The sequence below is a fragment of the Grus americana genome, chromosome 6 (assembly GCF_028858705.1).
Source record: "Grus americana isolate bGruAme1 chromosome 6, bGruAme1.mat, whole genome shotgun sequence".
In the NCBI taxonomy this organism is placed as follows: Eukaryota; Metazoa; Chordata; class Aves; order Gruiformes; family Gruidae; genus Grus; species Grus americana.
Window position 1 is genome coordinate 16,602,575 of NC_072857.1, and position 27,244 is coordinate 16,629,818.

Here is a 27,244-nt window from a genome sequence, read left to right on the forward strand (position 1 = left end):
ATGATACCTCTGAGAAACTAACAGCTTCCTATTTTGTGGAGATATCCCTGTAACGTAAGGCATGGGAAGTAAAACACAGACGTATAGAAAGACCACTTGTGCATACAAGAGTGTTTTGGTGTTCTGTTGCACGTGAGGGTGTCTCTCGCTTCCACTGTTAACACATTTTGTTCTCTGAATCCCTTCTGGTGTCGTTTCCTGTCTGTGATTTGCAGTATGTTTGGTGTTTTTTTGTGTTACATTTGCAGGGAGTGTTGTAGTCCATTAGCTGAAATCTATTCTGATTTGCTTAAATCTATTCTGTGAGCATAACTTTAGGCAAGATGTTCAGTTCCCTTATTTTCTTTCCTACTCCTTACAAGGGTAGCTGTGTTACATAAAATGGTGTACAAGGAGTGCAACTGCTGTTCGTGAAGTACAAAAGGTGTCTATGGGGCATGTGGGTTTTTTGTTAACAGGGAAGGTAATTTGAGTGTTGTGTGGAGCGTAGCTGTGGGGCATGTATGCATTGTCAAAATATTCAGAGAGCTAATTTCGGTGTTAGAATTGTAGGCCCATATGCTTACCAGATGCCCTTCTCTTATTCTCCAGGGTTTCGCTATGGGAGTGATATAGTCCCTTTTTCCAAGGAAGATGAAGAGCAAATGAAATACAAAACAGAAGCAAAATGTTTTTCTGTTTTAGGGTTCAGCAGATCCTCTCAGGTACAGTACTAAACTTTTTCCCATTCAAATTCCTGGGTTGTTCAAGATGATTGATTTCAGTTTGAATTGACTAAAGTTGTGCTGTTGTACTAGGTTCCAGTATTGGGAGTGGGGCATCTGCAGTCAGGTATATAGAAGCGACTGATTTGCTGATTCTAGTACATGTAAACAGTATGTAGTCTTGTGTAGGAGAGAAGCTCATAAATGTGGCCATTGGGCCCTCAGGTGGAGCAAGAGCCACTGAACTGTCTGCATCTCTGCAAAGTGGAAACAAGGATACTGTAGTCTCATTACATCTCGCAAACTTAAATAGTTTGTAGGTCTGCAACAGAAGATGGTCTCTCTTCTGTTCAGGTTGTGCAGAAGCCCTTTTGGGCTTTGTCCAGCCATGAGTGTGTTCTTTTTAACAGAAGAAGCCTCCCCCTCAACATTAAAAAAATGTTAAGGAAGGCCTGTGAACTGTCTGCATTCATTCTCATTTCCATAAGGATTAGTTTGTGAACTGTGACTTGCTTCTTATTTCTACTGTAACAAAAACTAAATGTAGCAAAGACTTCATAGAAGTTAGATGAAGATATAACATCATTCAAAAACTCTCCATATTTCAATGAGATGCTTGGTGTTTGTGTGCACCCACCTGTACTTGTGGTATTAACTTTACGATTCGTTTTACCTGGAATTTGTAAGAAACTTACGTTGAGCAAGTACCTTAATGAAAGCTATTCAGCACAAGGTGATTTCCTGCAGAAAATTCAGGACTTAAGCATTAGGAAAGCCTTAGGAAAAGGCTTAATGAACCCTTCTTGAAGCAGGACACATGAGGAAAAAGTACAGAGATGTGAGCACCAGTAATTACTAGAAATGTTAAACTGCTCCCACTTTTTCTTTGGGATATTTCAGAGTGACCGAAACTTTACTCTTCTTGGACTGCGCCCAGTCCCCTTCACCACTCAAAACTGGAAGGAAATTGTAGGGCAGCTCTGCACCTTCTGTTCTGAAAGCTCTCAGCCCTCCTGCTCTTCTTTGAAATGTCTCGCTGCCTGAACAAAATAGAACCCTTGACAAAGGCTGAGGAATTGTTACTTATATGATGGAAAGAAAAATGCTAATGAAATAGGAAGCATCTGTGGAGGCTTACTCCCAAATGGATGTAACTAAACATATTTTTACTTTATAGTACAGGTGACACAGAGACCCCTGCATGTTGCTAGATATGCCCTAAGGCTGCTGCAGTGTGGTGGTCCAAAGCATATTATTAACTGAGGAGCCAGGAAGTTATGTTGATTTATTGAAACGAGAAGCTGGCCTAAATGGGAACTGTAACCTGGTTGCTCCTTGAGGACATTCAGAACATAAGGTTGTTAAGTAGCACAGGAGCTTGTGTATTGAAAGTGATTGATTGAGGAAATGTATCATGCTTGAGCTTATATGCCCTAAATTGACCAGGGCAGAGAGATGTTAGGGACTGCTAAATCCTCTACCAGAAACTGGGCCTAACAAAGGAAATGTGCCTGAGCCCAGTGTTTCAATGAGACAATTTCTTTCATCTTTTCACACATTATTAGCCTACAGCTGAGTCTTACTGACTTCATTTAATTCTGTAAGATGTATTTCACCATGTGCAGTGTTTTCTTATGCTGGTGGCTGGCCTATTTTGACTTGGAGTCTGACTTTTACTGAAAACAGAAACTACGAGGAAAACAGGTACAGGAGCACAATGCTTCTCAAATGAACTGTTATTTCACATGGATTATTTTTGCCACCATTGGTCAGATAGTGTGGTAATACCTTAAAATACATAGTTAATAATTAATTGTAGGAATATAGTTACTTGTAGGAATACTTCTGATTCACATAAATATGCCTCAAAGAATTAACAGATTGGGTTTATATTTTTTCAATGCACAAAATATTTATTGCTTTTGATAAGTTTTGATGTGCTTCTCTTGTCTGTGGATTTCATGACAAATAGGAATTACATCTTAAAGTGTGCTCTGATCCTGTAACTAGGAGTGTGAGTAATTATGCCCAGTAGTAGTTGCATAGATCTCAGTGGAATAAAATTATTCAAGTGTGATTGCAGAATTAAAATTACACTTTGTAGATAAAGATATCAGGAAGTTTTCAACTACAGCTGGAATTTTCAAGACCCATGCTTTCCTTATGTTTTGACTCCTGAATTTTATTGTTTGGAATCATAATACTGACACTATTCAAATATATGTTTTACATTAAATTGTTTCTTTTAAAAACTTTGGAGAAAAGATAATATATTATTAACTAGAGAAACTGGAACAGCTCCAAATACATAATTAAAGAAGGAATGGAACCATAGAACCACCTCATATTATTTTTCTGAGTTACTCACATCCCTCAGGAAAGAAGATCAGAGGCCGCTTACACTTTGATTTTTAATTTATAAGCAATGCCATGTAAATCAAGAAATAATACTTGAAAATATTACAAAGGTACCTTTTTTTTTTGCAAACCAAAACAGGTGTAGTGATACACGTCTAGATATTTATACTATATTGAATATAAAATTTCCTGAGCTTTTAAAGGCAGAACAGCAAAGAATAATTGCAGGTAGAATAATCTGAGTTGAAGAGTTGTGCTGTAATGCATTAAACAGATCTGCTCTGGTGTGAGTTGTCACGGACTTCAACAGCATTATGGTAATTTGCTAAATAAGGAAGCTCCAGGTTAGTTTGAAGACAGTGTGATTTGACGAGATTTTTCTTTAACACAGAAAGGTCACTTTAACCAGTGTTCGTAGTAGCGTGCAGTCTTCGTGACAGGTTTTCCACTATTGCAGTGTTTTTCCGGGTGTGTGTCTCAGCCTCTGTTGTTCCGGCTATTCCAGCAATGCCCCTTAATGAAACTGGTTGCTTGGGTTTTTTGGGGGTCAGCCATGTTCATGAACAGCATAAACTCCTCTGCTAGCAGAACTGCTTCTTTGCCAGTACAGCTGTATATATTCCAGGTTGCTGTGGAAGTAGCTTTATTAATTAAGGATGTGACTTTTTTCAGCTCCTTTTTGACATGTCTTTGCTAGGAAAATTTAATAGCATAGGAGTGGTGTCAGTTAGGTTTAGGTCTTTTGTTAACTACTGTGGTTTTCCACACTGACTTTTGAATTACTGCAGTATTCTTCAGACTCATAACAGCTGCAGGTATTGTAGTATTTCATTCCTGCCCATCAGTAGGAAGGTATGAGAATATCCTGCCCAATATGACTGAATATCCATATTGAGTGATAAATTGAGACATGAAACACATACAGGGCTTTAACTTCTATGCACAGTAATTATGTTTTGTGGCTTCTCACTTGAGTAATGTGTTACTTGTTTCATAATTTAATTGGTCCAGTCACTTTAATGACGTTTGGTTTAGATCAGACTAACTCTTGACCATTTAAATCTGTAGATCCAGAGGCATTACTACATGGGTAACCAGGTTCTGAAGGTCTTTGCAGCAAAAGATGATGAGGTAAGGTGAACTGAAATTTAATTCTGAAGGTGTTTTGCTGTGGAATAGAAAATAGTAGTGGCACTTGAAATTGTCCCTTCTTCCCGTGTTAATAAAAGAAATGTTCTTAATGCAGCTTACAGAAGTCTTGTTCCATTGCTCATTAGGATGAAAAGTTGGATTAGACCCCAAATGAATACCGTATCTCATGAATAATGAGAAACTGGTGAATACTATGTTTGTGCAAGGTCATGGGGAACCTGGAGTTGGTGCTTAAGTCCATTCTCATGCAGAGCAACAGTGTGCCCTGTCACTGTGTTATTTACAACAGACCTCCAAATTATTTTAAATATTAGAGGTAAAAACTTCACTGTAGTGCTCTGATGTGTTCCTTTAAGGGTCTGACTTCCATCCCTTTCTCTGACTCTTGTAATACTTCTGAGAGCTCTTCACACCTAGTGGAAGAGGTAAAATGTGCCGGATCTAAAGTTTGCTCAGCTTTGAATGGATCCACTATCATGATGAGATTTGATCTTTCTGCTTCTTTGTTTTTTGAACATGAAAAATGCTTGTTTGGCAGTTATAGCTGAAATGAGAGCTAGTCTTGACTAAATCAATGCTGTTGAATTAACTGTGAAAGATGTATTTCAGCAGACTAAGAAGAACTGGCATAACTCTCTAGACTTTGTTTTGTTTCTTTCTCCAGAATGCAGCAGTTGCTTTTTCTGCCCTTGTTCATGCATTGGATGAGTTGAAAGTGGTAGCTATAGTCCGTTATGCTTATGATAGAAGAAGCAACCCGCAAATTGGGGTAGCATTTCCATATATTAAGGATGCATACGAGGTAATTTTTCACTCTTACCCTTCTGTAGAGAGCCTCCGTGTTGATGCTCTACAAATACTAATTAATAAATGACCATATTTGAACCACATGAATTTGCAGTGTTGTATAATACCAGAAGAAACAATGTGGCTTTTCAGAGTGATTTTAGGACATAATACCAAATCTTAGGACAAGGAGGTAATAAATAGTTTTAAGAAAATTCCCTAGGAAAAAATACATGGAAAAGTTTATGCCATATGTTTCTGTTAGTATCCTCTATATTACAGATTTAAATAATACTGATTTTTATTTCAATAACATAGTAATAGTTTCATTATCCTGGAAATCTCAAATTTTTTTGGTATCTAGAAACAGTGTAATCACATAGTTAATGTAATAAGTTACCACTGTTTTCTTGCTGTGTTACTACCTACCTCTCTGCTACCTATCTCTGTTACTACCTATCTCTTAATTCAAAGTTGCACTAGATTCTTTAATTTTTTTAAACTGCGGATTTATCTCCCACTTGCTTGGTAGTGCAAAACTTGAATTTGATAGTTGGCGTGGCATTTCAAGTGTGTCCAACTACACTGTTGTCATTAGGTTTCCAAGTCAACTGCAACTGAGGGGTGGAGCTCGCAGCATTTAAAGCTGCTGTTAAAATTCGTATGTAGAGTCAGGAAGATAGCAGTACCTTTATTTACTTGAAAAGGTTATTTTAAAAAATGAGGAAAAAATGAAATCTGTTTCTTAAGGAGGGGGGGGAGAAGGTTCTGTACACAGCAGAATCATATTTGAAATATTTTTTTTTAATTCTGAGAGACCCAGAAGCAACACAGTATGTCAGAATTTTTGCAGCATATGTTTCCGCTGATCTATCTTACGAGAGACTATTGAAAGAGCTAAATATGTATAGCATGGCTAAGCAGTGACGAAGGTGGGGGCGGACATAACAATCTTCAGACTTTTAAAGGGTATAAACATAAAGGATGGAAAGGAATTATTTAGGGTGGTATGAACTGGAGGAGGTATTTAAATAAAGAAAAATCAGGCTGAGAATGTTAGAAAAACAGAATCAACTTTTGACTTTGAAACACAGTAAACTCTGATAAAACCTCCCAAAGTGCCAATGTATGGGGTATTTAAAGCTTGGCTGGTTGGAACTCTGCACAAGAAAAAGGGATCGGATGACTTGAGAGTTCTTAGAAAAACGGAGTGTAGCCATCACTATATTACAAAACAATGCTGTGTGTTACTACGCTTAAAACTGTGTTGCTCTATAAATATTTTGAGTATTTTGATACACATAGATATTAGACTTTTGAATTTTTCTTACGTTTTCTTATGAGAGGGCACTTTGGTATAGCTTGGGTTTTTTTTTACTTGAGGCTCAGTTGTTTCTTTCTTCTTTTGTCGTGCTCAGTGTCTCATCTATGTGCAGCTACCCTACATGGAAGACTTAAGACAGTACATATTTGCATCCTTGAGAAACAATAAAAAATGCATTCCTACAGGTAAGATTTGCTGGGCCACTGGACAAAGTAACCTACTGTCCTTTAAGACACTCTAAAAGAGCTAGTATATTTTGCTTTCCAATGAAAATACAAGCTTTGACATTATTTTGCTTAGGAAAAAAACCCCAGCCCTTTGGGAATACATTATGGTGATGTCATCTTGAAGTGTAAAGCCTGTATCAAAACTTTGCCAGCTTAGTTGCAGGCTAAGCAGACTTGAGGTTTGCAGGCAGTCTTTTAAAACTTTCCTATTAAATGACTTCTGGCTCAAGTTATGGGGTTATTAGTCTCATGGCATCACTATGATAGACATCTGAGATTCAGTCCTCCATATCCTTTGATCTTTGAACTCATTTGTGAGACTAAATGGCCAAACCTCATGGGAGCTACAACATGTGATTAGCTAGCTAGAATTAGAATGGAGGCATCAGCTCCATTTGTACAAACCCGGTCCTGTAGCCAGTTGCAGTATGGGCTGTTAATATAATGTCCAAAGGCAAAGGGTGTATTTTCAGTAGTGTGTTGTTTTTTAAAGCATGCACTTACTGGTGCCCAGATTCAGATGGAGAGCATCTTTGGAGAGCTATAGACCATGCAGCCATACAAAGCTTGACTCACTGTTCTGAGAATTTTGCACAGCAATGAGCGTAAATGGATGTAGTTTAAAATCCACTCCCACTTCTTTAATTTGTTATGAGATCCACTGAATGGGCATCTGCATGTCAGGGTATATAAAACATGCTGAGTTGTTTCTGAAACAGTTTCTGTTTTCTTGCCTGTAACCAGCACTTTGAGAACAAATCTAAAACCTGTTTTACCAAAACAGTAGTTGACTATTGTGAACTGTGTTAATTTGCAGTCATAACTTTTAAAATTTATATTATGCCATTTAGTTTTTCAAACCAACTGTTCTTCTTATTTTCTAAGTGGCCTATAAACCTTCTGTTGCAAATAAAAACATCTTGAAAAAGAAGAAAAATGGAAGCAGAAAGGCAGCAATAATTGAGGTCTTGGCGGGGGGGGGGGGGAGGCTTTATAACTTTATATTGTAGTCCTTAAATAAAGCAGGGGTTTTATTACTGTGTCCATTATCCGTATTTGTTATTGGCACGTCTATATCTGCAGTGTATTCTGTGGCATGTAATGACTTTGTCAAAATCTCACATTATGAAGTGAATCTTCATTTGTAAATTGTTTCAAGAAATGCATCCATCTGCAAGTGTATTTAATTTTTCTTCGTATGTAATTGCTGCATTAGCGGATCAGTTATCTGCTGTTGACTCTTTGATTGATTCTATGAATTTGGTTTATGAAGATGATGATGGAGAAACTTTTGAGGACCTGTTTAAGCCCAGCAAAATCCCAAACCCTCATTTTCAGAGATTATATCAGGTGAGATGAACTATATGGCATTTTTAAAAAACTTCTTTTGTTAAGATGTTTCACTTCCCTGTCTTTCTCTGATTCACATTGGAAAGATCTGCAATGTGAAGAAGGGAATATAGATTCTTTTGCATTTAGCTATGGGGTAGCCAGTGATTTCTGTGTTGTCCTTGACATAGATTTTGTTCTTCAAATTTCCATTTTCCAAGAAGCAAGGGAAATTACACCTGTGCTGAGGTGGTTGCAACAACATCAGTGATATTCACGGGCACCTAGACTAGACAAGTTAGAACTTGCTTGGATATCTCAATTCTGTACTGCCATGATCATAATGCAGGTATAGACTCAGTCTTCAGCTTCTGGGCAAAGAAAGAAATGGACTGAAAACCAGGGATTCCTTTAGCTCCTCATTCTGTATCCCATCAAATCCTGAGCAGAGTCACTTTTCTGTGCATTGTTGCATCTAGCAGTGGTTCCAAAACAGATCAGTCTGAGATGAACTTGATCAGGACTAAATGGTTAACATTGTTGACATTTAAAGTACTCCATTTGAGTGTCTGAGCTGACGCATTTTATAGGCAAGCAGAACAGTTCACACTTCTTGCAGTTACTGTATTAAGCTGTCTACATTTTGATTTATATTCCTTTCATATCATGAAGATTGTCATTGCAACTGTGAGGATGAGAGACTTAATTATACATGGAAATTCAAGCATTCAAAAAAATGACACAGCAAATTCAAAAATAAGGAAAATTATGATGCAATTTATGCAGCTGCATAATTGTGTTGTATACAGAGCCATGGAGACATATTGAGTGTGTGACTCCACTCTGAAAATTGACCAAAAAATGGTATTATAGCATCCATTTTCATCCTATCTCAACAATTCCAAATGAAATTTTTGCAGTTTCAAGTAGGAAGAAGATGCTTTTTTAAATTAAGAAAACTTACCCTAGCTTCCAAAAGCCATGCTGCCTCATTACTGTCAAAAGAGGCAAAGGATCTGAAGGTCATATTTATGTTTCAGGAGCACATGTAAGCCCACTGTCTTCAAATCCTACTCTGATTGACACCTGAAGAACTCAGTGTTCCCATCAAATTCTGCCAATCATATTGACAAGACAGTGTGTAACTGAATGCAAGATTTGGTCAGTAGACAGTTATTGCTGGACAAGAGCTTAAAATGGATTGACCTCTGCATGACTTGTATTTTAGGAAGGATTGTAAAGCTTGGATATTATAAAACAAATATGGTTTTGCTTGTAAATTAAACACACGGGGGATGGAATTTCCTCTTTTCTATTGCTAGATACGATTCTGCATTCTTTTGGTTCAGTGGATGTCGCCTATTGACAAAAGATGTTTCTTTAGGTGTGCCATTTGTCTTCTGAAACAGTATGATGCTGTTGTCCCAGCAGTTGAGTCAAATGCTGCTGTAAGAGAGTAACTGCCTAACTCACCAATTTCCTTAGAGGATGACAGGATTTTGTAAGGGTGAATGCTGCTGGTTCAAGAAAGTATTTATTGACTGTGTCAATGCACTAGGTAATATACAGTTCCTGTCCACAGTGCTTGCTGTTTATAAAGCCTGAAATTACCAGTCCTTCTAGTGCTTTATTTTGCCCATGCACAGCCCCAATTTTTTGTCTTGGTTACAAAACTGCTATTAATACATATAAGCTGCAAAAAGATTGTTCTCTCCTTTGCTACAAACGTGTTCCAGATTCTTAATATTTTTGCTCTTAGACCAAGTGACACTGCTGGTTCCTTAAGAACTATGAAGAAAAATTACATGTTGTCCTTTGAATGTAGCCAGTAAATTGATTGGGCTGAACAGGACCTATAGATGGTTTGGAAAAATAACTCTGAAGAAAGGATGAACTCCCCCTTCATTTCCTTGCTCTGTTGCCTCATGAAGATATTTGGAATGATAAGTGACAAGAGCCAGAATTTAAACAGAAACATCAAGCTAAATTATATCTCTGGAAGTAGTGGTAGGCATCAGGAAATGACAGAGTGGGTGGAAAGAAGTTGCTAATGCTTGCTGGAGTGGAAGATGAGGAATATCCAGAGCTTCAACTTTTATTCCTTGCATCTAGAAAAGCCTAAGTGAACTTCCATAGCTTTTGTTGGTGGCAGACTTCCAACATCACTGTTTAAGTTGTTCATCTTAAATATTTCTAAATTTGAAGCACATAGGACATTTGGGGAATGCCATGCATTTTATTTGATAGCCAAATAAACAAATTGCTCAACAATGACTGTTCTGTACTGGGGTAAAGGTTTGTGGGGATTGTGGCCTGCAGCATCGCATAGTTCGTGGGATCCAGCTGCAGAGCCTGCATCTAAATATGCTGTAATGGCTTTTGTTTGACCATGTGCAAGCAACCGTAGAGGACTGAGCTTGTTTGTAACTGGTTGGACTGTACAGTGATGTCCTTTCAAAAAGCAGAGCAGCAGGGGGACAGGAGGTAGCTCGCAGAAGTCTGTGAGGGCTTTCAGCAAGAAGTAATCTTACCTTTGGTTGAACATAATGATCTGTTGGAAGGTTATTTTAAAATCGTCACAAACTAGGTATAAACTGAACTCAAAGACGCTTGTGTTGGCATTCAGTTCATACAGACTTAACCACCCTAAAGCTAGCGATCTAGTGTGTGCCAAGTTGTCCAAGTCTATTCCATAATCCATGAAAAAATAGCCTTGGGAAAGTTCTTGTTTCGGAGATCATAAGCACATGATAGTTGTAGTTGTGGAGAGTGAGTAGGTGACTGGTATAGACTATATCTTTTAGATAGCTGAATCTGTCTCCCATGTTCTAAGGCTTTAAATACTATCAGATTCCTGTAGGATTTATTGATTTGCTAAAATACGTTCTTGCAAAAGTGTGTTCCTAGATGCTGTATGGAAGGGAACAAGGCAGGATGCTTTCTTGCAGTAAATTCCTGTCTATTCATGCATTTATGCCACTGCTTATTATGGAATTAATATGTGAAAAGCTCACTTCATTACATCCATTGACCAGTATCTTAGTGTGACCCCTGTTCCTGAAAACTGTTTGCATCTCTAGGCTGGGTATGTAAGGAAATTAGGAAGAACAAGGAGGAGGTAGTACATTGCTGACAACATACATGAATAGAACAGTGAGTCTGGAAGCCAGTGGCAGCGTAGGTTGCTTTGTAGCCAGTGAAGGTAGGAGTGGTTCTTGCTGGGCACAGAAGGAAAAGGAAGCAAGGTTAAAAGGGTCTGTTTGGGATTAGAAACTTCAGGTTAAGTCTGTTCAACTTCATCTCCATTTAGTGCCTGAGTTTTGATGGTACCTGCCATCTCAGGTTTCAGAGGTCATCATCCACTTTGAAAAACAGGAACAAGTGGAGGCTGTGGCTACTCAGTCTCAGCTCTTGCAGCTGCACACGCGGAGGTTTCAGATGCAAAAGCCTGAGAAACACATTCATGACGGGGGACTTAAGGTTTTTTTTCCTTTGTGAGTTTAATTCAATCCCCTAGTGGTGTTTTAATATTGGATTTTTTTTTTGTATCACAAGAGCCATTACTGCAGCTTCCAGCAACATTTTTACTCTCTTTCAAAATAACTATGCCTTAAATCACTACAAGTGTTTCCAAATCAGTAGCTTTGTATGACTGCCTCCTTTTGAAAGTATGCTCCAATATGGATTGGAATCTTAATGGCAGCATGAAAGCACATCGGTATTGATGTGTAGCATATGGTCCGGAAAACCATATTTCTTTATTGGCAACTTTTCAGCATGAATAGAGGGGGTTTTTGTTTGCTTTGGTTTTGTTTAAATTAATATTCTGTGTGACAGCCAACAGGGGAGCAAATCTCTGCTGTATTTCTAGTTTACTGAAGTAGTTACCTTCACACTTGTGTCTAATTCACCAAGTACAGTGGGCTTGGAAAAATAATTCTCCCATGTACATCACATGTTTTTATGTATGTGTGTGCGTGCACTGGTATCTGTGTATATATATACAGATACACATACATCTCTACTGCTATCCCACTCTTCATAGCAGTCAAGAGATACTCACTTTGTTTTTAAAATTCTTAATGGAATTTCTGTAGCCTGCCTGATTCCTTATTGACCTCATCTCTCTCCCTCTAGTTGGCTCCCTGACTGTGTGCTGTCTTTACACTTTGGTGAAAAAGCCTTCTCCTCTGTAGGTCCTACCGTCTGTTCCAGCTTTGATGTTAGGTCCCTTCATTCCCTTACTCTTTTCAAAGCTAATTTGCAAAAACATACCTATATTCTGTGCCTCGCCTGTGCACGTTTAACTTTCCTCTTTCCATTTGCTCTTAAACTGGGGAAAGTTTCTCTTGTATGCATGCTGAATTTTATTGACCAAGAAGAAATATTTTCTTTGAGGGACAACAAACTGTGACAATAACTGGAATACATGATTGGGGTATATGACTCGTTGCCTGATTTTTTGAATGTATACAAATCTCTCCCATGTGCTGTTTTAGAAGAGAACTGCATTTATAATGGTAGAACTGCATTTTAAAGGTAAAGCGAGGTTAAAAAGCTGAATAGGTGCGGATGAGTGTTTCATTCCTGGGATTTTCCTAACAATTTTTCATTCCAGTGAGTGTGGGTACACTCATCTGCATTAGCATTCTTGTTTAATTATTAATCTCCTTAAACAGCTGATCATATGACTTCCAATCCAGTTATGGGCTGGAATATGTCAGCAATCTGAAGGTAGTCTCTTTAATATAGAGGATATTTGGCATGCACCATATGATGTGAGGCATACAGACATTATATCAAAAGCACATAAACTAAAAGTTGTTTGTTTTTCTCAACCTGTCTCTTACAGTGTTTGCAGCACAAGGCTTTTCACCCCAATGAGCCATTGCCACCCATTGAACAGCACCTTTTAGAGATGCTAGAGATGCCCCGTGTGGTAAAAGAAAGGTGTCAGGCTCCTCTTGAAAAAGTAAAAGCACTTTTCCCCCTAAAGGAAGTTTGCAAGAAAAAAGAAGAGAAGACTGCTCAAGACATCTTCAAAGACAAGTAAGTTGGAGATGTATTATAAATTTTTTGAAACTTTTTTCACACTTCAAATTGTTCTTGCTGGATGTAGCAGGCTCGGAGTCTTTTGAACCTAAGATCAATGAGTTACCAAAAAAATACTGACGACTGGAAAATGTTGTGGTGCTACAGTATGTCTGGGGTGTTTTGTGAATAGTGGTGTTACTACTGTGGGGCGAGTCACACCAGGAACCAGCCTGTATCTTCCTCATGTCTGTATTTGTTGTCACAGAATGACAGAATCCTTCAGGTTGGAAGGGACCTCAGAAGGTTTCTTGTTCAACCTGCTGTTCAAAGCAGAATCACCTGTGAAATCTAAACAGGTAACTCAGGGCTTCATCCAATCTGGTCTTGAAAACATCCAGGGATGGAGACTGCATATCCTCTCTGGGCAACCTCTTGCGTTGCTTGCTGTCTCCTGGTCATACAGTTTATAACTACCAGTAGGATAAAATAGTTCGAATAAGAATAATAGAGGGTCTAATTTAGTTTAGAATAACTGCTGTGGAGCTTTAAATTAGATGTAAGATGGGTCACCATTCTCAGCATGCTTTGTTTAGGTTGCTCTGTAGCTTTCATTTGGAATACCAAATCAAAAGAAAAGCAGCTTCATTATTATCTGCTGTGCAATAAATGTGGATGTCTTGAAAAATGAATCTGTTATGGACTCCTCCTGGAGCATCTATTATCTGAACAGTTTTTAAGATAAAATTATTTTTTTGTTATTACATATACTGTGTTTCCTTTATACTGCAGATATGAAGAATAAATGCTTAATTGTACTGCATTGGTACTGTCACCCCAGCCAAGTCGATTTGCTCAAACAAAATCTGCTTCTTAGAGCTTAATTTTTTGAATGCCTATGATATAACTAGTGGCTCCTCTGGGATGTTTGAGAGTTCTCAGTTGGCTCCTTCTCCCTCCCTTTTGTCATTTTTAACTCAGGCCTTTCAGTGCTAGGAACAATGTCTTTGAGCCATTTTGAGGCCTTGCTTAGCTGAGCTGTCATATATCCTTTACCTTAGGTTGGCTGGAGCCTCTTCAGCATATTATCTTTGAGAAGATGTGACATAGGACTTCTCACATTACTGCTCTGGAATAATGACCACATTTCTGTATACAGACTGGGAAACACCTTGCTTTTTATTGTGTTCATTGCTGTGTTTGCCTGTCTTGCCTTAGTGTGTCTGTGAATTCATACTGATTAAATCCTCTTGTCCTTGCTCTGTGCCCTAGCTTCTGTGTGTGTATACATACATTTATATGTGTATTTTAAAAAGTGATAGAACCAGTTAAAAAAGGGCAAAATGTAGGTTCAAACAAGCTAGGGAGAGAATTTAAATAAAAAACAGTGACCCATTACTGGTAGTTGCTTAAAAACATATTGCCCCAAAGTCAGCAATTTGACAAGCAAGAAGGAAAGCTATTTTGTTTAAAAACTGGCTTCCTTCAGAGGGGTGTTGAAAGCAGCTATAAAATAGAGATAGAAATTGGTGTAGGGCATTAAAATGATTTTAAAAAATCTGTAATGGAGGCAGAAGGATACAGACTCAACTATGCAAAGAAGATTGAATGGTAATAGGATTAAAACATATGGAAAAAAAGGTGTTGCTGTACTAATGAATGGGAATAGTAGTATTGTCAGTACTAAACCAGAACTGTTAACTTCATGTTGTTCTGTGTTTGGGGAAAAGCTGAGTGATTAAATTACTTGATAAAGTATGTCAGTCTGCAACAACGACTAAGGAAAATGTTAAACCCTGGATAACCTTCAGTTTATTAAAACTATCAGATCTAGATAATTTGCACTAAAGTGTGTTGAAAAAGTTGGCTAGATACTCTCTTGATCATTTTTGTTTTCTAAAACTGATTTATGTCTCCTATCATATTGACCTCATTCATCTCTGCTTAATTTTTAAGGTCTAATGGGATTAAGGCAGCATAAATGTAGGCATGATATCTTAATACAGATTGCAATACTCAGCATTCATTTGTTTCATTTTCACTAAGCTCTGTGTAGTTTAAAAAAATCTGGTAAAATAGAAAGCGTTTTATTTTTTCCTTCTTAGCTTGGCTTTGGAGAGGCAGATACCTCATCCACATTTGCAGTATGTGAGCAGCTTCTATATAAACATAGAAGTGGGTGTCTTAAATTAATATTGTATTTTATTAATTTGTCTCAGATAGTAGCTGCACGTTTTACAGTTTAAAAATACTGCTAGTCAGTGCATTACCAGTAACAGATTCTAAATGTCAGACCCTTGGCTGGTGTAAATGGGTATGGATTCATTAGTTTCTGCTGTACTGCACTGATTAATGACACCTATAGATTTGGTCCTAGGCAGTTAAATGCAGCATCATCATTTGTGATGTTCTCCTTCCCCCACTGCCAAAGCATTTTGAATCAGTAAAAATAATGCAAGAGGAAAAAGACTTCAAGACATTGCAATCAAGTGGAAAATACCTTTGGAGAAAAATATTCTAAAAGAGAATTTTTGTTGTTCTTTGCACCTTTATTCAAACCACATCAATATACAAGAATTTTGGTTCAAATAAAAGTTCTAAACTCACTGGTGTTATACAAGTATCAGTTTCTCCATTTTACAGTTGGGCATATTGGCTGTCCAAAACAATCAAGCAACTTGTTCAAGGTCAGCTAGAAAGTCATCAGGGTTGGGAATGCAGCAAGGTAACCTATCCTTGTCCTGCAGCATAACCAAAGTCGTCATTTCTCTTGGAGTGATAAGTAAGGTTATGTTGGATGACAGGAGTTACTGAGGAGAAGGGATTTCATTTCAGTAGTAGCAAAATTAAGTAAAGAACAGAGAAGATTACTGAAACAAAGCAGGATAAATGCTGATTGTGAAGTAGGGGAGGAGTGTGCTATAGAAAGTAAAAAGACTGTACAAGTCTTTCTAATAGTTGATTGCTTCTATAATGTGCAATGCAATTTTTAAAATCAGTTCTAACCTTGTAGAATGCAAAGTGACATCTAGGCCAGGATCTCTGGCTTTGTCCCTACATCGTCAAGCAGTTTGTCCTTTTCACTGCAATAGCAGAATTTTTAAGAAAAACTTCTTAGTTTGTTTTGGGATTCCTTGAACACAAGTACTGCTGTTTAGATTGCTTAGTAGCTTTCAGTCATTCTTAAACTGAAATTGATTCTTCTGTGTCAGTAGCCTGTCAAATTAAGTGACACAGAACACAGTGTGTGATTTTTTTTTTTTTTTTTCTTTCCCTTTTGTGACTAGCTGGATTTTCTTCTGTTGCCAAGATATGCTCTAAAGTTTGGTACGTTAGATGTTACAGTTAAATTCCTGGTTTGAATCTACACCTTGGTATATGTTAAGTGTGAGGGTAAAGCTAGAAAGTAGCCTAAAATCACAATTGGCCTTTTAAAAATAACAAATAGTCTTTTGAAGACATTGAGTTTTAGCTTAAAATGTCCTAAGAGAGTTCTTACGTACTTAATTGGGGTTTGTCTAGCAGGTTTTGACTGCTGTAAGTGGAATTTATTAAGCTCTCGTGATGGAGAATATGGGTCATTAGACTTAAAAGCCACTGTGTAAACAGCTTTGTAGTAGCTATCAATTTCAAGACATGAACTAGCAGGTAATTTTTGAAGAGTAAATGAATTTCGTACTTAAATGTTAAGTTTCATTGCTATTTCATGTTAAGAAGATCTGATGAGAATACCAAATGTCATGTAATATACTGTAAATTATCAAGATTAACTCAATATACAGGTTCCAAATAAAGTGACTGGAGAATATTATGTATTTAGAAAGGTGGAGAAGATGTGTATGAGTAAATTCATGCCTGAAATAAGCATGAATAATCACACACCTTCAACAAGCAGTGCCTTTGTTTATGCTAAGATTAAGTTTGATCTCTGTTTCTACCGTCTGCTTTGTGCAACCTGTGGGGAAAAATGAGGCATGGTTTAGTGTTTATTTGTGAGCAGTTGTATAATGAAGCTTTGTCCAGTGTTCAGTGTATATTTCATTAATTTACTGACTCCCTACTTAGGCTGGATGGTTTACTTTAAGTGTTTATATTAATTTTTGTCCTTCTCATTTGCAGCAGTGAAGATGGACCCATTCCTAAAAAACCAAAAATTGAAGATGAGGAAGGTAGCTTTAGCATCATAAAACTTACTGAAGGCAACATCACCTCTGTAAGCATATTTTTACAAATCTGATTATTGAAGAGGAAGATTAATTTCAAGAGTATTATAGTGAATACACAGAATCCCTGAAAAAGGATGGGGTTTAGCTGAAACTAGGACTGAAATATTGTCTGCTTGTGGATTTCAGATTCTATGCTAGAGATTGTAAAGACAACTTTCTCTGCCTTAAGGTGTATGTTAGCACAAGGTTTCCGTCAGTCTTGCATATCTTAGGACAAAATTCTCCTCCAGTGACTAGAACTGTAAAGGGCAAGCCAGAGGAGCTGAAGAGAACAGAATCTCAGATTCGGGGTTCAGGGGTTGAATTTTGGTTTTGCTCTCTTTCATATCATCTGCAACATAAAGTTGCCTCTGTATATTTAATCAAAGGTATTGCTGTGATTTTAGAGACTGTTCTCTTTATTGGTTGGGATTCTAAATCAAAAATTTGGCTTCATCTTGATGATACGTTAAACATCTAACTTAATTCCGGATATTGTGTACATGGGTAGATGAAGGTGTATCATAACTGCGCACCTTCCTTTATTTGATTTTTTGAATTACAGGAAAAAAGGTGACTTAATATTAATTGAGATAACTTCACTTGTTTTCAAACTATCCTTTAAGGCTGTTGTTTTAAAATGCATGATTGATATTTTTTAAAAGACTTAAAATCTAAAAAGATTTAAATATTTTGTACTCATAATACACACTTCTGATTTTTCCTGAAAAGTGGCATTGCCAGATTTAATAGAAACACAGAGAGACCAAGCAAGCTTATTGAAAGATCGAAGAATTATTTTGACAGCAAAGCATAAAATTTTCAAATAAACTTAGGAGAATTTTGATTCCTGAAAGGAAATGCTAAGCAGTGTAATTTTTTTTTCCTGAAGTTACTGTATCTCTTTTTCACTAGGTGTTTGTTTATATTTTACCTGGTTTTTAGTTCCTTTGTGAAGGTTTCTGCACTTGTATGCCCATTTAGAGCTTCAGCTTTAAGATACCAGACTGGGCCAGAAAGGGTAGATGAATTGAGCACAGGCTTTTAATTTTGAGCTTCCTATTGGAATGGTAAACCAATGATTCTGTACTCACATGCCTGGGAGCTCCCATTCCTCATTAAGCGTCTGTCAAGATTAGTGAGAGGTCTGTGCTACAGAAAGTCTCAAAGCTGAACTAGCAGATAGCCTGAATTACTGTGCTTCTGACCTCTAAACCCCTGAGAATATGGTTTGCTTATGAGAGTGCAGCATAGTAAGTGTAAGTTAGTCTTGCTCATGGCAAAACTAACCTTTGCTAGGAGTACTGCACGTTAAGATGCACTAAGACTTCCATTTTATGAGTCTGCATGCAGAGAAATGTAGAGCTTCTGTTTACATATGAAAATAAGCAGAAGTTTAAAGATTCTTGTTGTCTCACAAAAAGAGAGGTGGATATTGGCAGATGATCATATCATTTTTGGACCTTTTGTAGGTTGGCAGTGTTAATCCAGCAGAAGATTTCCGAATTCTGGTGAGGCAGAAAAATGCTGACTTCAAAGATGGTAAATGACTTTTATTTATCTTAATTATATTCAGTAGCATCTTCAGGGTTCAGTAAATGCAGTCCATTTGTCTAAACATAAGTTTCTAGTGCTATGTGAGATGCTCTGGAGTTTATTGCCTATCTTGCAGTGCCACTCAGCAAAGAAAGGTGTCGCTCATAATTCCCAGGGCAAAATTTTCCTTCTTCATTTGAAGGTCTCGGATAACCATGTTTGTGTAAGATGGCACTAGACAGCTACATTGAGGCATCTGAGTGACTCCTCAGGTGTTTCTGACAGAAGATCCCTTTGTAGCAGCTGACTGCCTCATTTGGACTGGGTATCAGCTTCTCCCCTGGCTTCATGGTAGCCTTCTGGCTTGAAGCGGAGGGCTGTTGGCTGCATGTGGTGTGACAAAACTGTCTTCTGCTGTCTACTTACTCTGTTCTATGAAGGAATAAGAATCTAATGCCTGGGATTTAAATCTTTACATTTAAAGATTGTTTCTTTCTGCTTGTTGTGAGCAAAAGAAAGCACAAGTGAATTTAGGGTGTAATAAGCATGTAGTCTGTGACTTTTAAAGATGAGAGCAGGCTCTGTGTGCACTGAATCTGTTCTCAGCGTACAGGGTTTTGAATCAGAGGTAAGGAAGAATACAAAGCACAGGTCAGCCGCTGTCTTGCATGCTCTAAGTCTGAAAATGCAAAGAAATTACCATTTGTTTGTATGGTATTTCCCTACTGGAAGAGCTCTACAGAGATATATGGATGGGGTCCTTTTTTCTTTTAAAAGATGATTTGAAGGTTGTGGCAAGATAAACCTCATCTGCCAAATAGCCACTAATGTAGCGTTTCTTTTTAAAGAAAAAAAAAATTGCGGAGGGGCTGAAGTGAGGTGTTGAGTATTTCAGCAAGGCCTTTGGTCCTTTTGGAATACTTTGAGGAGTGTGAGTAGTATATTGATTTATGATACAGTCTGTTAAAGCCTACATGGCTGTTTCTCTCCAGAATTTCCAGACCTATAAGCCAGCTAGCCAGCTTTATACATGGATTTTGCATTAGATTCAGAAGAAATTGTTTATTGAAAAAACATTTGGAATTGTGTTCTCAAATCTCAGATATATTAAGATGCAATAAAAAAGCATTGTATGGTATATTAGAATACAGAAACTGTGAAACAGTTGACTACTTTGTAATGATAAAGCCTTCCTACATGATAGAATTAATTAAGGCAAAATAAGTATAGTGATTACCCTTGAAGATGGTTTAACTAAAGAGTGCTTAAATATGTCCACTTGGTATCTGTGCTGGAGATAACTGCAGTACATATTTGGATGGCTTTTGAAATTTTAAGCAGTCTGCTTTTATGTGTGATCTGCTCTGTAATTACAAGGTGTAGTTAGACAGAATGCAGTGCAGTCACCCATTTAAAGGAGAGACAGAAGCCACTATAAATAAAAACATACTCTGCATGTTGTTTTTTGATTCTGCATAATCCTTTTTCTGCTTTAGAGCCTTTTAGGTAGCTTAATACATAAAAACATTACTGGCATGTTTTTAATGCCTTGCTGTATTGCTGGTTATGTAAGTAAGTAGTAAATTCTGCCCTAAAACTATTCAGTGGTTCTAAGGGGTTTTTAGTATAATTTTATATCATATTGAAAGATGAAACTTTTTCCTGTGCTAGAACATGTAACATGTAAAATATCTTTGCAGGAAAGGATAATCTGTGGCATTCAAATAGGGTTTTTTGAAAAAAAAAAAAAATTACATTTTGTGTCAGGATGCAGACAGGAGAACTACTAGGTTGCATCCTGCTTTGCTTCTTTCTTGTATAAAAAGAGCATCCAGTTTTGTCTTCCAAACTGAATAGACCCTACATTCTCATTTTAAAACAAAATAGCGACAGAGTCCCTCCATAGGGAGGATAAAGGCCTTTCAACTGTTTGATTGGGAGTTGGGTTTTTTGATAGATAGAGAAGTTGTAGAAATAGGAAGTGTTGTACTTTAAGTACTGACAGTACAGTGGCCTTTTATTAAGCTGCATGTTAATGACACACATCCTCTTCAGTTGACAACTTTATAATTTTGGTGAGAGACTTGTTATCAAGATCAAAGTATGACAAGGGGAATTTTTTTATTTTTTTTGAAACAGACTGTAGGAAGTCCTGATGGTATATTTATCACTGAAAATGTGTACTAATGCATCTCCTGTAGTGATCTTGTGGGATTTGATGACCATGGTTTGAGCCATTCGTAGGAGAAGCCTAAGTGCAAGTTAGCCGGCCTGTGTCTGATACTATGTCCCACAGCAGGCCGGAGCAGGAGAAACGATGCATTTGCTGTTAATGAGAACTGGGTCACCAATCTGTAAATACTTTTTTTTTTTACTTTTTTTTTTCTTTTTTTTTTTTTTTTTTTTTTTTTAGAAAATCTAAGTTTCAAATTGACAAGGGTCTTAGGGATAGGTTTTCTGAGACTGGCAGCTCAGTTCCTGAAACAGTAATCAACTTTGGTTTTAATTGACATCTGTGTAGTTTATTACAGTAGGGACTCAACAGCTTATGTGATGAGTTGTATGTCATGGTGTCAATTTACTGGTTAACATTGATTGCTCATGTAACTGGTATTGTGTTTCCCCTCCAGATATCTTTACTTTCTTGTTTGCATTCATGGCCAGAGAGATGTCATTTTATGCAGGTCTTATTTTGAGCAGGTTACAAGTGCACAGTCATCACAAAGAGCAGTCTTCTCATAATAGCTTCTGACACTTTTGTCAATGAATGCAAATAAAATAGATTAGTTTGCCTGTGTGGCATCTAATCATTACTCCCAAGGGTGTACAATGAATTTCTTCATTGCTGCGGCTGCAGAGAAGACTCTCAAATGCAGAGAGTGCCTGCCATCTTTGTAATGCCAAAGGAGTAGCCACATGACTACCAGTTCATCCTGTTTGACTATTTGCAGGTTTCCATCCATGTCTGCATTTCTGGAGAGCAGAAGATGTGTGATATGGTGTATTGTATTTTCATAGACTTCTGTAGAAGATAGGATAGTGTAATGCGTATGACACATGCATCATATTTTCTTTAGTTTGTAAATTTTTTGTGCGAGTTTATAGGCTAGATTTCATTGCATCTTACAGGACTCCTATCTGGGAACATGATGTCTGAAGTCCTGTAGTTAAAAGAGCTTTTTTGAACTTTACTGATTGTCAGTGAAGAGAGAAATTCACAATGACAACTGTACAGTTTATGGACATAAGAAAAAATGTCCAGACACAAATTGTACCAATTGCTCTTTTTTATTTTTATAGCATGTTTGTTAATATTTTTATTCTGAGACACTTGTAGAAAAATAAAAGTCAGTAATTGCACATGTAGGTTTCAGCAAATATGCTGTTGTGCCTGAGGTGTCACACTTTTGCCATGGTATGCAGATAGCTTCTTAAGTAAGATGTAAACCACCAATTTTTGTACTGTATGCTTTGTAGGCATAAAAGAATTGTGTATAAGAGATTTGCAATGGGAATTTATTAGTTGCAACAAGGCCGATATTTTATTGCAAGACTTTCTGTAGAAATGTGCGTAGTTAACTACCTTTCTAGACCTAAGACAATTTAAAAAAAACCTTACTGTTTACATTCACTTTTTGTTGGCATGTGTCTTTGCAGTTCTTCTGCATTTTTATCTTACTGGATGTTTTTGTGTATTTCAGAGACTATTCATGCATTTGGCCTACCTAGAAGTAGAGCAATGACTGGTTTGATGAAAACAATTCAGTCTAGAAGACTATTTGCAAACCAAATACTTAAGTATATAAAAATCACTTTGAAGTTTTCTGTACATCTGTTTCACAGAGAAGATGAAGCCAGATTTGTCTTTGAAGGGCATAGCGACTGGGGGAGACGCAAAGCTCTGAGTTGCAACAAACAGAATTTGGATTAGATGTTATGGGAGAAAAAGATAAAAATCACAGTGATGGTAGTCAAACATGGAAAGAGAGGCCCAGAGGACTTGGAGACTCTCCATCTTTGGAGTTATTTGGAACTCAAGTGTGGAGCACTGAGCCTCCCGATCCATAGTGACCCCACTTTGAAGCGAGGATTTGGACTATATGTCCTTCAGACATCCAACCTAAATCATTCTGATCAATACCCACAGGCCATTGAGGGAGACCATTTCAAAACTGAACATCACCTCATAGGACACTGGAGTAGATCAACAGCTCTTGAGCTTAAAAATCTTATTTCCAGTTCAGAATATCTTTCTTCTTTTCAGTTACATAAAGATGATACTTACAGAGCAGGAGTTTAAAATTAATTATTAGGTGGTTTAACTGATTTTTTTAATATAAATCATTATCACCACCAGTGGGTAAATCTAAAGATTGGTAACAACAGGAGTCTTTCATCTACAGAAATAGCTATTTTTTAACCTGATTAATTTGGGGGGGGGGGGACGACACACCTCAAGGAATTTAACTTGGACAATAATGCAGTTTTATCTATTATTATTGTGTAATCTGGTTGGTGTAAAGAGAAAGGAGTCAAACATGACAATATAACTATACTTTTGTACTGTAAATATTCAGACATATAAGTGAATATAATTGTTCATGACATACTTCACAAGAATTAACAGGACTGGCGCATGTATTTAGAGTAGAGAATGTGTCTGAATGCCAGTGGGGAAGCAATTTAATTCTGTTAGAACTGAAAGATCTTCTATTCAAAGGTTATTTTTTTAACCTGTAGTTCTCCAGCCTTTAATCACTGTATTTGTTATCTAACCAATCAGGTACAGTAGAAGGAGGAAACAGGAGATTAAAATTTCTTGCGATGATCTGCAGAACGTGGTGGTTATTAGTGGTACTAGAATTCTAGTTTATGCAAAATGTGGAAGTTCATTAGTTCATTTTACTTAAATATATGAGGGAATGAAGGGGGTTGGGAGAGAAGAGAAAGATTATTATTACACAGTAGTGGCTTAAATAGTCTGTCAGTTTGTAAATCTAGGACCTTCACTACAAAACCCCAATGCCTGAGATTTGTCTGGGACACATCAGAGTTAATACTGATATTCACAGGTGAGTTAGAACTGGATTGTTATGCACAACATGCCCATTTGCAGAGGTGATCTACTTTCTGCAGCACCCAAACCCCAAAGTTTCACACTAATGCAAAAGCAGATGATGGGAAGGGAAGAAGGAAAGAAAATCCTCAGAACTAGAAGTGTAAAGGAACAGAATCCACTTTGGAGAACTTCTAGTTATAATCCTTATCTACCATCTCTGGTATTGTCTTTGGCCCCCTGAAGTGATTTGGTAGTCTACTCAGAACACAGGAATTTTATCTATATTAGATTCATCAATCATTGGCCTGTTGTTTAAGGGAGACCCAGTGGACGGACCCAATTTTAGCCAAGCTGTTTCAATATGTTAGAAGACTCCGATTTAAAATATTGTTGCCATGTAACCTGTTTCCTGCATATATTATGGTCTTTCAGTGCTTAGTAAAACATTGTAGGGTGTTTTTGGTTCCTTACAACAGATTTCAAAAGGAGACAGCTCACAGTCAGTAGTAGCAAGAAAGTCTTTTCTTCTGATGCCTGCCAGTGCAATCAAATGGAAAGGGATTTTAAAAAAAAAAATTAAATGCAAAAGAAATAGAGTGTCTGATAATTCAAACAGTGTGCTGGAATCATTCTGACAATAAAGACTTTTATTGCACCCTTGTAGTGCCTGGGGTTTTAATTTAACACATCAATGAAAAGGCTGCATTTAAAAAAAACACCACCACCACTGAAAACACCAGCAGGACTTGCTTTTATTAGTGCAATTCGTAAGAAATTAGAACATTTAATGAGAAAATCGTTAACCATGAAAAAAATGGACTGACTTAACTTGGGGAGCTTAAGTAGTGAGACTTCAATTTAGTTTGTCAGCTACTGGTAAAATAAATAAGAGTGAGCTGATCACCTCTGGAGCAGTAGGCACTTCAGCACACTTTCTTGTGTGATAGCTGCTGTTGGACAGAACTGTTATCGGCCTCCTTTTCTAGAAACTCTGTAGAGTCAAAAGCTAGTGAGATAGTATCAAACATTTCTTGTTCCGTTCTTTTCACAGATGCTGTTCATCAATCTTTTCACAGATTCAGTTCAATTAGGCATTTTATGGAACATAAATATAACAGCTAGCACTTTGCATGCTTACAGTGAGCAGAGTGGAATACAGTATTTAAACAATGTCTGCTTCTTGGTATGTTTATTTATCCTTGTCTCTTCCATTACTCTGGCAGATTATTTTCTATGTTGATGTTTCCATGGCCAAAATAGTTGCAGTGACTTCTATGCCCATACCATCTGAACATAAGGTCTGTAGGTCAGACTAAAGGTTCTGCTAATCCAGTAACCCATCTTTAACAGTACAAGAACAGGACAGGCAGATGCTGTGATTTGTCCAGAATGCTTTCCTGCATTTTCTTCCTCAATGGCAACATCATCTTTAGTCTCCATTCATGGATTTCCTCTTTTAAGGATTCTAAGCATTTGTTCAAGAATTTTTTTAAGCCGTTAAGACTTCTAGCATCCCACAGCAGCCTGTGGTAAAGAGTTTAACTGATTTTGTTTGAAGAGGTACACTTTTTTCATTTGTTCTCAACCCAACTCTTTGCTTTTGTTTTGAGAGAGTCAGTGGACTTTCAGTCCTTGTTTATCCTTTTCACAGTGCTTCTAAGTTTATAGATCACTGTTGTATGCGCTTCCCACTTGCCCTTTCCCAGGCTATGTCTGCCAGAGGGTAAAATCGGACAGTTCCTCACCTGTAATTAAACATGAAGAAAATAAAGTACTGAAATCCAGCAGAATTTAGTTGGGCTTGCAGAGCTCCTGGTGACGTTTTCACTTGTCACATTTGCAGTTTTTTACATCTACCTAGCTTTTAGGAGCTCAACAGTGAGGATGAAACTGGTGTTCCCCTTCTTATTAGTACAAGTCTCATTGTGTCTGCTTCTCTGTCAGGCATGTACAGGTTATAATACTTATCTCCATAATCATAAAGAGCATTGCCCTGATGGAAAACTCATCAGACTACCTGTACAGAGACAAGATATACTCTACTGTCAATAACGACAAGGTAGTCTTTTAACTCCAATCACCCTACAGCTATTGTTTTGACGTTATTACAACTTCATTGTAAATTTAACACTTTTATTGAAATATGCACATATTTCAAAGGATGTTTAGGGGATATGCTTTGTGTTGCAGAACAAAACCTCCCTCAGCTTTAGGATCCCAAATGTTCTGGTTTTACATTCTATCAAACAAGCTATGCTAGTGCTTTTTTTTCTTGGCTTTCAGGGAAAGACTTTTCCCTTGGCCATGCTTGGGTTTCTTCCTAGTATATCTAGCTTTTCCAGAGAGGCTGAAGTAATTGTCAGTAGCTTAGATAACAATTATCAACTTGAGTAGCTTGAGGCGGTATGGGTATGATTAACTCTTTTCATGCCTGTAAAATAGAAGAAGAGAGACTTAAAGGAAAAATATTTTTTTGCCTTGAAATTGTGCATTCTTTGATTTATTTCCTTCTCCTTGTCTTTCAGTGAGTCAGCAATTGATAAACCGCATTGATCAGTTCCTGGAAAATAAAGGCTCACAGTACTACATGAAAGGGATCAATTGTATTAGAGTTTTCAGAGAGGAGGCCATAAAGGTAATGTTAATATGTGAAAACTCATCTTTTTCAAAGACATGATGGTCCTATTTTGCTGTATTAGAAACTTGGTAATTTATTTCTACAGCAAAAAGAATTGATTTATAGATCAAAATCTGTTATGCTGTTTGAAAGTTTAGAAATACATTTGCATTTTATGTTTCTTTATTCTTACTGGAATGAGGACTAGCTTCTCTGGTATTACTTACTGTTGTTTGTTTTCTTTTAAACATAAAAACATAAGGCCTGTGACCTGATGCTTGTAAAAGAAAAATAAGCAATCCTACAAATTTCTTTGTAAATAAAGCTAGTTACAAGAAAGTCTTTCTAGCTTTCTGGAAGGCAGTTTTGGGGCTCTCATCTCTCCTTAGAACTCTTGCTTTTTGTAGAGATAAAACCCTAAGTCTGTACTGAATTTTGTGTTCACCATGTTAGATGACTTAATTCTTAAGTTTGTAGTGCTCTGTAGTAAGTTACTTTAATATTTCTCTGTTATCATTGCTGTTATTTTTTTTTTTCAGCTGTCCAAGGTGCAGTGCTTCAATGATTTTCTGCAAGCCCTGAAATCAAAGGTGGAAGATAAAGCCTTAGCTGATTTCTGGGAGATCATCATACAAGGTAGGATAGCATTTGGGGGTGTGAGGGGAAGTATTATGCATTATGTAAGAGAAAGCTTTGTTAGCAATGGGGCACTTAAACTAACCCCAGAGCAGCATTTTCATATGGCAGCCTATTTAAAAAAAAAAGAAAAAATACTTTCATCTTGCAGCTTCCTTTTTTTGCACTGGTGGTTTTGTATCAGCAATATTCATAATGCTCTGCCAAGTCTTTTTGAAATGGTAAGTTAATTGTGGAAGGAAACAGACAAATGTAACAGGGTAGGGAGAAGAAGATACGA

At 37.2% G+C, this 27,244-nt stretch overlaps 1 protein-coding gene across 6 annotated transcripts in view; it reads left to right on the forward strand.

Annotated features, from left to right (window-relative positions):
* The window catches only part of XRCC5 (X-ray repair cross complementing 5), a 52,518-nt gene that overhangs the window by 16,421 nt on the left and 8,853 nt on the right, over positions 1-27,244 (forward strand). For 2 of the 6 annotated variants that reach the window (XM_054829958.1, XM_054829957.1), the window contains exons 9-18: positions 592-704; positions 4,131-4,193; positions 4,879-5,016; positions 6,419-6,509; positions 7,768-7,901; positions 12,733-12,929; positions 17,031-17,124; positions 18,589-18,658; positions 26,237-26,346; positions 26,868-26,964. In XM_054829958.1, coding sequence (XP_054685933.1) covers positions 592-704; positions 4,131-4,193; positions 4,879-5,016; positions 6,419-6,509; positions 7,768-7,901; positions 12,733-12,929; positions 17,031-17,124; positions 18,589-18,658; positions 26,237-26,346; positions 26,868-26,964 — 1,107 coding nt within the window. The other 4 variants (XM_054829954.1, XM_054829960.1, XM_054829955.1 and 1 more) reach the window with 3 other exon arrangements.